The sequence below is a fragment of the Magallana gigas genome, chromosome 2 (genome assembly GCF_963853765.1).
Source record: "Magallana gigas chromosome 2, xbMagGiga1.1, whole genome shotgun sequence".
Classification (NCBI taxonomy): Eukaryota; Metazoa; Mollusca; class Bivalvia; order Ostreida; family Ostreidae; genus Magallana; species Magallana gigas.
This window is the reverse complement of record NC_088854.1, coordinates 11,714,651-11,730,332: the sequence shown is the minus strand read 5'-3', so window position 1 is coordinate 11,730,332 and position 15,682 is coordinate 11,714,651. Positions and strand designations below refer to the sequence as shown.

The 15,682-nt window shown below is 33.0% G+C and overlaps 3 protein-coding genes across 3 annotated transcripts; 2 read left to right on the top strand and 1 right to left on the bottom strand.

Moving 5' to 3' along the window:
* The first annotated feature begins 115 nt into the window (after nucleotides 1-115).
* Nucleotides 116-5,152, top strand: LOC105325235 (zinc finger matrin-type protein 2). Its single transcript, XM_011424706.4, has 6 exons — nucleotides 116-273; nucleotides 2,836-2,988; nucleotides 3,572-3,642; nucleotides 3,786-3,859; nucleotides 3,954-4,099; nucleotides 4,407-5,152. Exons 1-6 carry the CDS (start codon nucleotides 256-258, stop codon nucleotides 4,539-4,541), a joined length of 597 nt encoding a protein of 198 aa, XP_011423008.2. The 5' UTR covers nucleotides 116-255; the 3' UTR covers nucleotides 4,542-5,152.
* Nucleotides 5,148-9,878, bottom strand: LOC105325236 (dentin sialophosphoprotein). The gene is made up of 6 exons (XM_011424708.4): nucleotides 9,827-9,878; nucleotides 8,656-9,237; nucleotides 6,659-8,108; nucleotides 5,819-6,172; nucleotides 5,627-5,721; nucleotides 5,148-5,286 (listed from the first exon to the last, which is right to left on the bottom strand). The coding sequence occupies exons 2-6, from the start codon at nucleotides 9,231-9,233 to the stop codon at nucleotides 5,214-5,216; spliced, it is 2,550 nt and encodes an 849-aa protein (XP_011423010.3). The 5' UTR covers nucleotides 9,234-9,237; nucleotides 9,827-9,878; the 3' UTR covers nucleotides 5,148-5,213.
* A 9-nt stretch (nucleotides 9,879-9,887) lies between these two features.
* On the top strand, nucleotides 9,888-14,692 carry LOC105325234 (cilia- and flagella-associated protein 97). The gene is made up of 2 exons (XM_011424705.4): nucleotides 9,888-10,982; nucleotides 13,381-14,692. Exons 1-2 carry the CDS (start codon nucleotides 9,987-9,989, stop codon nucleotides 13,735-13,737), a joined length of 1,353 nt encoding a protein of 450 aa, XP_011423007.3. The 5' UTR covers nucleotides 9,888-9,986; the 3' UTR covers nucleotides 13,738-14,692.
* The last annotated feature ends 990 nt before the right edge of the window (nucleotides 14,693-15,682 follow it).

Here is a 15,682-nt window from a genome sequence, read left to right as displayed (position 1 = left end):
TACCAAGAACGTTTATACAAAAACAAGTTTGAGCTTTAAAATACATAGTTATACTATTTTCATTTCTTTCAGACAAATGTCTGGACAATTACTTACGATGGGATGTATCAGACGAGTGTATATTTTCCGTTTAATTCTAAAAATATATATTTATACTTCTCGATGTGACAAAGTACAAGTTAACTAGTTTTCAGATTTGAAAGGAAATTCGGTCGACCAAAATAAAAACAAAGACAAACGACTTCATTTACCAAGATGGCTGGCGCATATGAGGTAATTCAGTTTAGATATGACTTTATTTAACTCATTTTTATATGATATTATGAAGAATCTGCTTTACATTTTTGGCACAGCTTGTTTGCAGAAAATAGGGACGTGAGGTTATATTCTAAGTTGTATATATAGTATGACGTTACAAGTAACAATATAAATAACATGCGTGAATTTACAAGTTAGTATATACGTCCCTTCTGCCCCCCCCCCTCCCCCCAAAAAATTAAAAGCAGTATAGCTTTATGAAAAAAAAATCCTAATTTTTATCCTGCTTTTGCTTACTCATACTATACATGTACAAAGCCAGTACACTGTATTCTACTACAGTTATTGCCGAGATCAAAGAGATGCCGCGGACATTATTCTCCAATATACCACGAACGTCATCAGTAAATTATCAGATCAGAAATACCTATTTGTCTCGCACTGACCATGAAAGTACAACTTCAAACCGTAAAAAGTTTTAAAACTTTGTCAATTTCACGTGATAGTTACAGTCAAAACATGCTGTATTGCCTCAAATGTTTATTTTTAAGAGATCAATGCGGCTGTTCCTAGGAATGCTGGAGAAAACGTACCCAGGAGAAAACGTACCCAATTTATAGGGTACGTTTTCTCCAGGAGAAAACGTACCCAGGTACGTTTTCTCTTGGAGAAAACGTACCCTATGAAAATAATTAATAATGGTTTTCATGGATATTCTTAAATGAAACAAAATAAAATATACAATGAACATTTGTAGCATTTGTTGCTGTTGTTTTTAAATGCATAGTCACGTACTTAAATTATTAAGACAATAATTTGTAACATACATATACACGAACATGGCCTGAGCAATTTAATTAGTTGACAATTAATACACCATAAACGAGACCGTTAAATAATTAGTTTTTATTGCAATCTCATTTGGAAAACTAAATGATTAGTATCTCAAGAAGTCGATATCGCATTATTTATTTATTTATTTATTTTTTTTTTTACATTTTTTTGAAATTTATCTTTAAAACAAAGTTGCTTAATAAAACCAAGTCCACTGAAGTCTATATGGAAACTACTACTAAAATAAAAGTTGCTACAATTATTATAAAGATATTATTCATAAAATGAATATATCTATACATCTATGCATTGAAATATGCATTAAAGTAGCATTTGAAAATTATTTAATATGTCCAACCCCTTTAAAACTAAAAAGTATCTATAAAACTCTTACATTTCTGTATATTTATTATGCAAAATAGTATTTAAAAGTATTAAAAACTATTATAAGTAGTATAATTATGATTTTCATAGGGTACGTTTTCTCCTGATACCGTTCCTAGGACCTCCCTAGCACATTTTCACTGCATGTTTTTACATAAAATATCTAACTGTATTAGTAATAATCGTATTAAATTGCCCTTAAAATATTCGGAATATGATTCAAAGATATTTTATAAATAAGTAAAGAGTATTAAAAATCCAAAGAAAAATTCTGTCGTTTGCATGTGATTCCTTTGATCGATACACATGTAAACATTACTAACAAAACCATTGGGGTTACACGGAACAGCCGTCAAAATGACCTAGATCGTGTCTATAGGAGAAACAATCTGTAGAAATACTGGGCTGTTAGTAGAATAGAAATAAAGTTTTTCTTATCGTGAATGTTGCAGGATAACCTCCTCGGTCTCGAAATGTTGTTTGAAATATAAAAGCCTCAGCTTTTATATTTCAAAACAACATTTCTCGACCTCGGAGGTTATTCTGCAACATTCACGAAAACTCGTACTTTATTTAAGTAGAGGGTGCGTTATTTTTTTTAATATATTTTATTATATAAGAAATGAACCCAATATCTAATCAAGTTGATATTAATCTGTTCAAAATTCAAAAGTAACGTCAGGAGGATTAGTACATTTTTGACGTTAATGCATTGTGATGTGTCCTGTGACGTTCAAACCATGTTATACAAATTTAACTAAATTTTTCTATCCAATCAGATGCCGCGTTACAATTAGAATTAAATTATGTTCAATTTTAGTTTTTTTATTGTTATAACTCAACTTCTTTGGTTAAGGCAAATGAAGTTAATATCAACATTTAAATTATAATCGCTTGTAATTTTGGAATGTGACCCAAGTTAAGCATGTTTTTTTTTTTTAAATTTATATTACTGGCATGCGACCAGTTCTCGTTGAGTACCAATTCTCGCCAGTCATTGTCACGTCATTATATCAATACATAAATTATATATAAAAAATGTACTGGCAAGAAATGGTACTCGGGGAGAACTGGTCGCACGCTAGTACAGGTTGAACTAAGTTATTAACCTATACTTTTAAACTGATTTAAGTTATGGTATAATTTTTTTCATCCTCATATATTCTTTTTCTTCAGAACATTAGTGTGGAGTGCCAGCAACTGTCTGCTTATTATTTTAATACATGTATGTGTTGATTGTGCAACTGGTAAACTGGAATCATTTGGTTTACAAAACAAGCACTTTTCAATGTCAAGCTAAAGAGTCAAATCATCAACAATATTTCAAACTATCAGGCCAATTAATTGAAATTCTTTCAGAAAAATCCTGGAGACCACAGACGCAAGTGGGATAAGGATGAATATGAACGTCTTGCACAGGAAAGATTGGAAGAAGAGGAGAGAAAACAGCTTGAGAAAGAGCTCAGAGAACCTCATCAAAAAAGGGAGCTCCTAAAACCAAGAGAATATAAGGCAAGGGTTTTACTGGCTTAGAAAATGTATCAAAATTCAACTACAAAGCAAGAAGATGAAGCTTGTAGACAAATTGTCATAAAATACTGATGTTTTTCTACAATCTGTACCTGATTTCCCAAACTTAAAAAATATTTTGACAACAACTTAATGAAGAGCATTCAATAATGTTCAACTTTATTCTGTGGGTGCTAATTTTTGAGTTCTGATTCCAATACAGGTAGTTTTATCACTTGCCATTTCTTAATATGGCACAGAACACAACAAATTTCTTAGTAGGATGGTTGGAGAGATATTTTTGTTTACAAGGGGAGTCCCAAGGCCATTTTGTTTGGTAAATTCAGTGTATAACATACTGTAATCTGTATGTCCAAAATATCAGGAGATGGGATCATTGGCCCCTCTAGATCTGAATATGTGAATTGATGACTAATATGAAACCTGTAGAAGTCACAATATTTGTAAAATTTTGTTAATAGAAAAGTTGTAAATGTAAAAATATCACTTGTTAACAAAAATACAATGTTATCTCAGAGCTCTCGGAGATGATTTAAATAAATTTAAAAAATATGTATTTTTACAGGTTGATTTGGATTCAAAACTTGGAAAGTCACAAGTCATCACAAAAACAACTCCAGCTTCACAACAGGGAGGGTAAGAGGCTCCTTCTCAGAGATTCAGTTAATTTATTGTGTCAGTCTGTTTTGATTATAAATGCTTTAAAAGTATTGTAGGTATTTATTACAGACATTGAATTATAAACAGTATTCATATATTTGGGTTTTTTCTGTTCATAGATACTACTGCAATGTCTGTGATTGTGTCGTAAAAGACTCCATTAACTTCTTAGATCACATCAATGGCAAAAAACGTAAGTTTATTTGGAATTACTGTATTTGGTCAGTATTTAACACACATATTTATCATTATATTAATATTCTAACATACTTTCATTGTTTTGAAAGATCAAAGAAATTTGGGAATGTCCATGAAAATCGAAAGATCATCTTTAGATCAAGTTAAGAAGAGATTTGAAATCAACAAAAAGAAAATGGAAGAGAAAAAGAAGGAGTATGATTTCGAAGAACGATTAAAAGAGCTGAAAGAAGAGGTATGTCATTAACTCATTATAAATTTGAAAATAAGTGAAGTACAGGGACAACTAAAAGATCAGGCTAAAAAAAATCTTTGAGTCAGCAACTCTTTGAAAGCAGATTTTAAACAACAATTACCAAAAAGTATACATGAATTTCAATATACATTGTATATCACACACTGTAATATACTTTTTGATGGTATTATTCGTTTCAACTTGTGTATTGGAAAACTGTACTGCCATAGTTACGGTATATCATTTGATAGATATTCAGTAATAAAGCAATGTATAGAGTACAGACTGTTGTTAAATTATTTCATAGGAAGAAAAACAAAAGGCCTACAAAAAAGAAAAAAGGAAAGAAAGGAAACGCAAAGCTGAACCCGATGATTCCGAGGGTCCTTCAGATATGGCAGCTGTCATGGGATTTTCAGGATTTGGGGGGTCTAAAAAGTGACGTTGTTCAATGAAAGACTCCAATAAATAAATTCATTGACATTTTGTTATCATTGTGTAAATATTTAAAAAAAAAAGTTTATTCATCACTTTATCGTGGATGTTTTGATTGCAATGGTCATAAAAAATAAACATCATTATTAAAAAGTGTGTAAAGTTGTGGGCAAGTTGAAAGCATTTTGAATCATTATATTTCAAAATGTTGTACAAAATTGAATGTTGTAGCATTTTACTATGGATAAGTTAGAAGTTAAGTAAGTTTATAAATATGTGGTATGATAAATTATGCAAATACAAAATGTACCAAATTTCAATTTCAAATAATTTGTGTGTTCTTTAAAATTCATACAATGTATTAAGTGATGTAAATCTGCTCAACTTGAGTAGAGGAGTCCACCTATAAATGTACCATACATGGGTAATGAACTAAATACAAAGTAGCACCAACAATTGATAAAATGTGAATTTATGGTATTTATATAAAATGTACATTTGTACTTTGATCCTGTTCAAATTCAAACATCACTTGAAAAACTGTTAGTACATGCGTTTTACTTTAATGTAAGATACTTTAATTGGAATTTATTGATAAACAATTTTTAAGAACAACAATTCATCCTTATTTTTATACAATAATTGATAATAAAAGTATATGATTGAGTAAAAGGGGAATCTAAAAAATGTCATCCTCATGGAACAAATCTGTGAAGTTGCTTCTGCTCTCTTGCTTGGCGCTTGAGATGAATCTGGAATCATAGAGATTAGACATGTAATGAAAAAATTCATCTTCACAAGCCAAGGGTTTTTAAATTACTCCTCTCTGTAAATGAGGAAAGGAATAGATCATGGCTATAATATAAAAAAAATGTGTCAGAGCTTACATTTTTATTTTGGTCTAATATTGAATGGAATATAACATTTGTCTAATTATACTCTATGAATTGCAGTTTACAGTTTAATATTAAAGGGTATTCAAGTCAATAACATATTCCTTGGTTTAATAGGTAAAAAAATATTAGATGAGGAAGTGATTCCCCAGTTGTTGGCTTACATAAAGAAATTTTTAAACACACAAAAATTACTTGCCTTCTTGTTTGCATATTTGTTTCTGTGGTTGGACTTGGTTTGGAAAACATCTGAAATACATCTTTCTTTTCATCGCCAGCACAAACCTGCTCCAGCTATTAAAGACATATTTTACATGAATTCATTGCTTTGTTTTTTTATGAAAATGGTAAATTTATTGATATGCAGAACATGATAATTAGCAAAACCTACATCGATTCCTGTGGAGTCCAATTTCTTTTCTGTATGATGAACATTTTGTATTTGCTGTACATTTTTGTCTTCTATCTCACTTTGTCTGATTTCCTGAGCTGTAGTTTGATTCTGAATATGTGTACTATTTACAATTTCCTGGCTATTATTAGGACTGCTCAAATTACTACTCTGAAGCTGGGAGCCATCAATTGAATTCTGAGTATTCAGAAGTAGAACTGTTTCCTCACACATTTTCAGCTCATTTTCCTTCTCCTTATCATCTTTCTCCTCCTCCTCTTTCTCCACCTCCCCCTCCTCCTCACTACTCTGTGTAACCACAAATTTATCCTCCTCAGAAGTCAAGGAGACAGGCTACAGAAAAAAAAGCATAGACAAAAATGAATAAATTTCATATGAACAATAAGTAGAAGTACTTGTGACTGAATGGGAGAAATACCGTAATGATGGACCAGACTGGGATATAAACTCAGACCCCCTAAAGCTCTACCTACTGAGGTATTTGGCATCAGTATTTGAACAGGTCTGACCTTCACATTTCTCCCTCCTTAAATGATCTTCGCCCTCAAAGATTACCCCAGGCTTTTCCCCTGGCAGAGTTAACATGTCACTACCGAGGTTGGCCATATCCCAAATATAACCGAATGGGAGAAATAATGGTAGTCAGACTACCATAGTTCAACTACCGCCACCAGATAACTAACTTCTTAGGGCACCTGACTAGAGATTCAGGATTTGAATCCTGGTCTCGTTTGTCATTATTTCTCCCATCATGTTACATAAATTATCCAAGTATCTTGTCAACTTAAATAGCAATTCAAATGAAATGAAACTACAAACCTCATTGATCCCTGAGAGACTTGGAGAACTAGCATCAGTATCAGTGGTATCCTGACACTGTATCGCTTGTTGCATTCTAAGTATTGCTGACATTATAACTTGATTTGTCTGTTTTCTATCATCCATAACTGTTGAAGAATTGTCACTGTCATTACTAAGATCATCATTAAAATATAAACAGGACTCTCCCATGGGGGAATTTTGGATGCTGTCAATCTTGTTTGGAGATTCAGAAATTAATCTGTCAGCATCCATTCTTCCAACTGGACTTTTAACTTTCTTTGACTTCTTACAAGGCTTTGGTGAACTGTTTTCTTCAATTTCTCTTTGTTCTTTTCTTGATTGTCTTTCAGGTTTATTGGCAGACAGTGGAGGTTTTATATTTGTCTGATCTTTTTTACACAGCTTGGGCATTTTATGTCTTTTCTCCAAGTTTTCTTTCAGACTTGAGGATGATTCTGATGATGAACTTGTAGAGTAAGCATCTTGTGGTTTCTCAGCCACCATATGCTGACCTCTCCTCTTTCTTTTTTGCTGTGGGTTAATTTTTTTCTCTAAATTTGTAGCTTTGCACTTATAGTCAGCAAAACTATTTCTCTCTAAGGTAGATTTTTCTGGATTTCTTAGGCTGTTTGAATTTCCTAGATTTTTTTTCTTTGTACACAGTACTTTTGCGGTTTCTTCGATGTCTCCTTGTGAGCATTGACTGGCAGTGGATTCATTTTCTGATTGCAAAGATTCTGTCAGTGGTGTTACAGATAAGCTCTCAGAGTCAGAAGTTTCCTTTTCAACATCAGACTTCTTGCTTGTTCCTGAACTTATGCTTCTTCTGGTGCTTTTTCTGACAGGCTCAGTTCCACTGGAAGCTTTAGGAGAAAATGCTTTGGCCTTTTGAGGGGCTTTCTTTACCTCTTCTAGTTTTCGCTGCATTAATGATTCATTCATTTGAGGAGTTATAAGTGAATTGGTGAGTGTGTGTTTTACATTTGGTGTAGTTATGTCTGATGGTGAATTCTGAGAAGATTCTTCAGTCAATGGAGAAAGTAAATTCTTTCCTTGGTCTCTCTTATCTTCATCTCTTTCTTCATTTTTTCTTTTTCTTTTAGAAATGATATTCTTTGGAATCTTGAAGTCTGTTTCATTTTCAGATTGTTGTTGGTTGTCAGTTTTAGATAAATGCTGGTTTATTATTAAGTCTGGGTTTTGCTGAAACATGGTGACATACATATCTTCCTCTTCTACACATAAGTCATACCTTGCTATTCTTTCAAAATCATACATGTCATCATCAGTTCTGTGTAAAAGTCTTGCTCTGTTGTCATCTTCATCTGAGGAAGCTGTATTGTTTAGATCACCAAAGTTTCCTGGGGATGATGTTTTTGATGGAACTTTATTTTGTGGAGACCCAAATGATACTCTATTCTTTGTCTTTAATTGTCGGGAAGCATCACTGAAAGATGAAAAATTATTTTTATCTGAATGTAATTAAGAGGTATTAATGTAAACCAGGACACAGTATCCAGTCTTCATAAAAACTCAAGAGTGTGTTTTACAAAAGAACTTTTTATAAATAAATGCAACATTTGCTTAGAAATTTATGTGAGGTTATCCCTTTATTGCATATGTACATTATTTATTCAAATCATCTTTTCAAAACTATTCTTAACCCTTTACATTTTTTTTTACTTGCACTGATATTGTGTTAAAACTGTTAAAACATTCAGTAGTTTAAGAAAACTTAGCATTATTAATTTGGTCACATAGTTCAAATCTTTCACTTTCCATGTACCAGTCATTTACACTGTGGTTGTTTTCAGGGGTATACAACGAGATGTGTCTTTCATGGTACATTTGTACAGTTATCCTGCATTTTTCAAAACTGTTTGCATCGAGACAAAATGGACAAAAATTAAGTTACTGTAAATTAATTTACCCTCCACAAACATTCCCTAACCAGCCTTATTTCAGTAGAATTCAATTTCAGTCATTCAACTTACCCACTTGGCTTTAGAATGCCCTGAACTTTTTTCTGCCTCTTTGTTGGTTTTGCCACTTTTCCCCCAACTCTCTCTGGGGACGATGAATCACTCCATAGATCTTCCTTTCCTAAACTTGGTCTTCCTTTCCAAGGCACTGTTTTTTTGCAAGATTTTGCCCCAACATCTTTTGGACTTCCTTCTCCTAATTTTCTTTTTTCTGTAAACCGGTTTCTGCTATGTCTTCCATCCTCTTTTCTTATCTGATTTTGTTGCAAATTAGACAATAAAGATTTGTCTTTTCTTTTTTCTTTATCAAATCTTCTTCCATATGTAGAGTCACTCTGTCTCTGAGAGAATGCCCCTGCTTGTGCTCTCTTTGTCTGTGGTTTGTTAACTCTCTTGCTTTTTGGAGGTGAAAGTATTGTTTTTGTGTAGCATGATTTTTCAGCATTGTCCAGTTTCTTCCAGAGATCTTTAATTTTTTTATTAATCTGAGACTTGCATAAAAATGGATATTTTGTCTGCATCTTTGATTTCTGTTCATTGGAAAACACCTTAAAGCTGATTTTCTGTGATGCACATTTTTCAATCTCCATTATACTGAAATAAAAGTGATGTACATAAGGAAGAATGCTGCAGTTGAATCATGGGCTCAAGAAACAAGATTAGAACACAGGAGTTCGAATTTTTATCAATAAAGCCAAAAACTTACTTTATTGACTGACCCATGAGCTATTGCTTACGCATAGCTCATGGGTCAGTCAATAAAGTAAGTTTTTTGGCTTTATTGATAAAAATTCGAACTCCTGTGATTAGAATAGGTCCAGGTATAAAGCCTTCATAATATTCCACACAATGTGTTCATTATTTTGATTATGACAAAAAATTATTATTCATACATGTATTAAAAATTCTGTAAGTGGCCCACAGAGGCTTGTGTAGAAAAAAAATAATTAAACAAGTGGGTACCTTGGAGGAAAAGTAGTTATTTTTCTTCCAAGGTACTCACTTTTTTACACACAAGCACCTATGAGTACCCTCCATAAAGACACCAATGTTTTTAATCCTTATCGTGTACATCATTCAGGTAATGCCAGTCTACAATATCTTACAAATAAACACTGTATATAACGCCGAAAAATAACTACATACAAAGAAATTGTAAATGGAATATTGATTTTTACTCTACCGAATATGTTTGATCGTATTTTACCGCCTTCGTTGACTCCACGATATTTCGTCCTTCAAATCTCGCGAGATTTTGATCAATGACATCACGGTGTTGCTATCAAACAACTGTGTGAAAGATGTGCAGGTGAAATAGTATAAATAGAAAGTTACCGGCAATCATGGCTTCAATGATCACATCGAGTGCTGGAGAAAGGGTTGATTTTGATTTCTTCGATACACCTAGAAACAATATTGAGTCTTTGGAATCATTAGACGAGAACAATAGAATTTACGAAGGGCCTCACTCTGAGAAAAGCAGTGAAAAACATGGCGACGTGAGCTTTAGAGCGAAAGAAAAGAAATACTCTGATTCTGAATCAAGTGACAGTGAGATTGATAGTGATGTAGACTCGGAATCTGATAAATCATATAGTTCAGAAGGATCCACAGCACGAATCCGAAGTAAGACCAAGCAAAAGAAAACTAGCAAAAAAGGGGGTTCTTACAGTTACTCTAGTGATTCAAGTACATATTCCGACGACTCATCAGGGGATGAAAGTAGAATCATTGAGGAGGAAAGAAGAAAAGCTCAAAAGAAAGAGTCGCGATATAATCGTCCGAATGATAAAACAAAAGAAGCCTGGGGACAAGGAATTGAAAGAATAGATATAACGAAGAAAACACCATCCACAGAAGATTTGTCCAAGAGAGAAAACAAATCGTCAAACGGCAAATCAGGATCAGATAGTGAAATGACTGATGTATCTCCTTTGCCGTCCCCAAGGGATTTAGACAATGGTCATGTGCAATATTCAGATCAAGTCAATGATTATTCTGGTGAGGTTCAACTCAAGAGCAAACAGTTGGACTTGAGCATCTTAATGGACGCTGTGTCTGAAATTGATAAACAGCAAAGACTTAAGAGCAATAGGAGAGTGATGTTTGAGCCTCCTAAATCCCACTGTAATGACAAGTCAAATTTCACATTTGATACTCATAGGGCAAAGCTCATTGAAAAGGAAAACCAAAGACTTTTGAAAGAAATTATGAGGCATATAGGACCAAATCAGCCAAAGAAGAAGAGGTCAAAACCTCATGCAGTAAGCGCACAGCGTGTCACTCCTTCAGCAATTAACAGACAGAGAGACCAAAGGAGAATAGAAAGTGAAAACATGGTAAGTATGCATGATAGTATTGCAGTATATATATGATATACATGTATCCTTTAAACTTTAATTACAAGAAAGATGGTGCCCCCTTACAGGCAGGTTTTTTTAGTAACTTTTTAAAAAGTTTTGTTGAAGATATATTGTTTGTGGAGTTTGAATCATTTTGATATTTGATAGTAATTCTTGAAATAACTCTGGATGCATCCGATGCATGTATTGAAATGAAATGTTGCATTAATATAGATAATTTCGTTATATGGTTGTGGGAAATGTTCATAGTTAATAGATCTCTATGCTTTTTTTCCCTCTGATCGTAATTGTACATGTATGCTCTGAATGTTCTGATACTGGTCCTTTCTTTCAGTTTCTATGAGCAGTAGTGCAGAATGACTTTAATTTCCTCGGGGATTACTTAGTGTTACTAACAGTATTCAGTCCTTTTAACAACGCTGTCATCAAAAACAGCAGAGCTGTCTAAATAAAAAATGAGGAAAACTGGTTCTTACAATGTTGCCCATTTATTTATATCTGCATAATAAAAAGAGTGGACTTAAAAGTTAATGCTGAGAATTTGAATTCTGGCTTCAAAGGGATTAGAGGATCAATAGTCTTATAGTGTAATTTAAATGAAATAGACTGAGTGTTCACAGTCCATATTTAGGAGATCAATGAATTTGGCACCTTTATGGTCTAACTTTAGAATCAATACCGTAATAAGAGAGCAGATATATTTCAATATAATCTAAAATATTCCATGTGTAGATCTTTAATTGAAGTAAAATAATATTAAATGTGTTATTCATTTCTTTCTTTTATAAGAATTGTACATTAATCTATGATGGTAACTCTACTCTTTGGAAGGAAAAAAATGGCTTTGATATATTTTTCAATCCAGATTTTACAGAAAAATTGATTAAAAAGTGACACTGTTATGGCTGTGGTTCAAGTGTAAATTATCAAGTCACACACAGCTTTGATGTGAAACGAACATTTACAAGTGTATTGTACTTTAATACTTAGAATTCATATACAAAATTGGCATATAATGTATGTGTAAAAGATTTATTGACTGAATAACCTGTTTTAGAGCATATATTTACTTAATATACATTTATACCTTGCTTGGCATTCAGACAGGTAACATCATGTTTGTATGCATTATAAACATTTATTTTTGAACCCAGGCTCATTCTGCAAGCAATATTAAAATATGGTGTTCTCAGTGAAAAGAAATTCAATTTGAAGTCTATAAAAACTCATTGAAGCATCATGGCACTAGTAAGCAATATGTGGGAAAGCCTTGTAAAATTTAATGTCTCAGAGGACTTCAGTTCATAGATATACCTATCTTTATGGCTGTGTTGCAGTTTAAATGATCTTGGAAACCGGTTTGCTAAACAATCAATACGAAATAAATTTTGATGAATAGATCTAAAAGGCCTAAATTACCTCATGCTTGTAATTTCTAAATCAATATCTTTGCAGACAAGCTAGACAATCATAAGATGTATTAATTGCTGGGTAAATAGGAACCTTATTTGAACTATTCAGCTGTTGTGGTAATGGTTTATTCCAAGATATAAACAGTTATATCTACCTGTCGATCTATGGGGCTTTGTGAGATTTTTAAAGATCATGAAGGACCGTGGTTGATTTAGTGTGGGTACACAAGTGTTTTAAGTCAGGATATGTTTTAGTAGAAAGGCTTTGTTTTATTTGGACACCACTTTGTTGATTAGAGTAGGGCAACAGCTCTTAAATCATGCCCAATTTTAGTTCATTTTGCTGATCAAACCTTGTGACCTTTTTTTTTTTGGTGGGGGGGGGGGGGGTACATATTGTTAAAATAAGAAAAAAATTATAGTCCTAACTGGCTCATAATAAATGGTATTCTGTGTATCATGATTTGAAAGTTGAAAAAAAAAATGGAATTTTCACATCAGCATAGCTCCATCTTCACAATTAAGCCTCTAGCAGTAGCAGGATTACCTCAGGAGAATTTTATGTTGTCATAGTAATTCTATGGTAACTGGACCTAGCTCAATCAACACAAGTCAGGGAATCAAATTAGTCCCATCTCCTCTGACACTCCATTAGTGATAATGGATTTTAGTGGTACTCGATATTGAACAAAGTCCATATAAAACACTGCAGCGTTAGTTCTCTGAAACATTCAATGGAGTTTGACTCAATTGTGACATCAGCAGGTTCACAGAGTAAAATTACCACACTTCAGAGCATACTTTACTTCCAATTGTTTTAATATTGAATATTTATTTTGAGGAACTACAATATTTTATATCAAAACCAATTCCTAGTTAAATGTATATTTACTATGTGTTGTATAACACCAATACATAAGGCATTTTATTTATCACTAAACTACTTTTTTTTTTCTCTCCAGCAATTCTTGCAACGCTTGCAGCATACCCGCCCTACCAGGGGATTGTCAAGGACGGAACAGCTCACAGAATACAAGCACACACTCCTTCACGGAGTCCCTATAGCAGCGATGCACACATCCCCTGTACCAAACAGGACCTTTGGGGAGGGGAACATTACCCTAGGCTCTACCATGGGGAGCACAGGTCGAAGGTCAAGGCCAAGCAGTGCTAAATCTAATGCCAGCACAATCCGATCTCGTCCAGGAAGTGCAAAATCCATAGCTAGTAGTGTTGTCAGTCGGCCTTGCAGTGCAAAGTCCACATCCAGATCTGTAGACAATCGTCCAGCATGGAATGATCGTTTTGCTTTTTCTTAAAATGCAAAATTTTTATTGTTGTGATCACAATGATTGATTTTAACATTTTATGAACTGTGTCATTATTTCGATTCAGGCTTCAGCAAAAATAGGAGTAGCATGCTCAAGAGTTGCTTTTGTTTGTACAGCGTACATGTATAAGGCTCAATTATTGCAGAAGATACGAATAAGCTGTCCCAATATTTGTTTAGCTGTCTCAGTCCAGACTAGTAACCTGAATGCATTTATACTTGTACAGGGTTGGATCTTTAATACAATTTTTTTTTCTCTCATGATTGTTATCATAGGCATTAGTTTTTTTTGTTGTTAAAACTATGAATGAATTGTGTTTTGTGAGTTGATTCTTTGCCACTTAATCATGATTTGATTTAAATAAGTAACCTTGTGAACAGTAAGATTTTGTGACATGTTAGATGTAATTTATTGGTGCATGAGTTGCTAGGCTGGCTATAACTCTATTGAAGAATTTAGTAGATAAATCATTATACATTGTCAAAGATAATATTGTACATCCATTATCAATGTAATACTAGTTTTGAATCATGAATCAATTTATAAATTTCATCTTGTTTAGTTGATATGAGTTCATAAAGTTCCAGTATAGAAAAAGATATTTCAGGTGAATTTGTTTAGTAATGTTTCTTTGAAATCTATTTCCTCAAAAAAGAGTAGAGTGTTGTATGTATATACTAAGTATATAAATGCAACACATTGTAATGTATTATGTATATAATTGTATGCACTTTTTAAAGCTCAAACTTTTTTTTCCATTGGTGGTTGTGTGATCATTGAGAAATACATGTAGTAAACCAGGGTAAGGGCCACAACTCTGTATATATTTGTGAATGTAAACGGGGCTTTTTTTTTTATATTAAAGGAAGGTATTTCCTGGAGAAAATTTTCATTGTAAAGTCTTAGCAACAACTTCGTTTTCAAATAAAGAAAATGATAGTTAGTTTTTCTTTTCTTATCATTCCACAAGTTGTTTCCTAGCTTAGTTGCTGTTCAAAACAGAAGTCTTGGAATAATAAAGTTGTGTTTAAATAACCTGTATATTTGCCCGACTGTTTGCCAGCTATCAAGCAAATGTGTCTATATTTTGAATGTTGAACAAATTTTGCTGAAGGATCTTGTAATTCTCTATTTGTATTAAGCATTGCATAAAACAGAACTCTTTAATTTCCCTTATTCTAAAATTTGATTAAATTTTTGAAAAACATTCATTAATTCCAGTCAATTCATTTCTAGATAAAGTAGATTTATCAAACATGCCATCATAAAGCCATATGTTATGCAATATTAAGGTGAGCACAATATGCCATCTGGCTTAATTAAAAGGTTTATAGTTGCAATATTTCAGAATCCATAGTTAATCAACCAGTTAAGAAATAGATTTTAAGCAAGTATAATAAATGAATGTATAATAAAACGGATTATCAACTGCGCCTGAACCAATCAGACTTCAGTTTTTAACATGAAAGTATGCTAAAATATTTTGTAACAGACATAACAAACGTTACGATAGCGTCCATTCCGGATAACTACGCGGTCCCCTTTGTCTCTCGATCAAAGATTAAAAAGGCGGAACTCGTGAATAATGAACGATGCATTTTTTGCTTTGATAGATAGAACTCACTAGAAAATGTACTTAAATTGATATGTCAACCTAAAAGTGAAAGCAAGTGAACACGGTACCCTTAACATGGTTCCAATTTCAAGTTGATAGAAGCATATGTCATGTTGAATAGAGAAATTCGATATGGTCAGAAGACATACGCTCTGAGCTACCGTGGGTTCTTGTGTCATCAGCTTTATTAAAGGCTACGTCCATGACTTTTTGTAGAGCGATCAATTAAACTGATCACACAGTAAATAATCCAGTGTACTACTCAATAGATCACAAAAAGAGCATTTATTTACTTAATAAATGGCCATTTTTCTATCA

Coding starts and splice junctions, on each gene's coding strand:
- LOC105325234 (XM_011424705.4), top strand. CDS start 9,987: ATGGCTTCAATGATCACATCGAGTGCTGGAGAAAGGGTTGATTTTGAT. Junction 10,983..13,380: donor GAATAGAAAGTGAAAACATG/GTAAGTATGCAT, acceptor TTTTCTCTCCAG/CAATTCTTGCAACGCTTGCA.
- LOC105325236 (XM_011424708.4), bottom strand. CDS start 9,233: ATGGAGATTGAAAAATGTGCATCACAGAAAATCAGCTTTAAGGTGTTT. Junction 6,173..6,658: donor GTCTCTCAGGGATCAATGAG/GTTTGTAGTTTC, acceptor TTTTTTCTGTAG/CCTGTCTCCTTGACTTCTGA. Junction 5,287..5,626: donor ACAAATATGCAAACAAGAAG/GCAAGTAATTTT, acceptor CTATGATTCCAG/ATTCATCTCAAGCGCCAAGC.
- LOC105325235 (XM_011424706.4), top strand. Junction 2,989..3,571: donor TAAAACCAAGAGAATATAAG/GCAAGGGTTTTA, acceptor GTATTTTTACAG/GTTGATTTGGATTCAAAACT. Junction 3,643..3,785: donor CCAGCTTCACAACAGGGAGG/GTAAGAGGCTCC, acceptor TTCTGTTCATAG/ATACTACTGCAATGTCTGTG.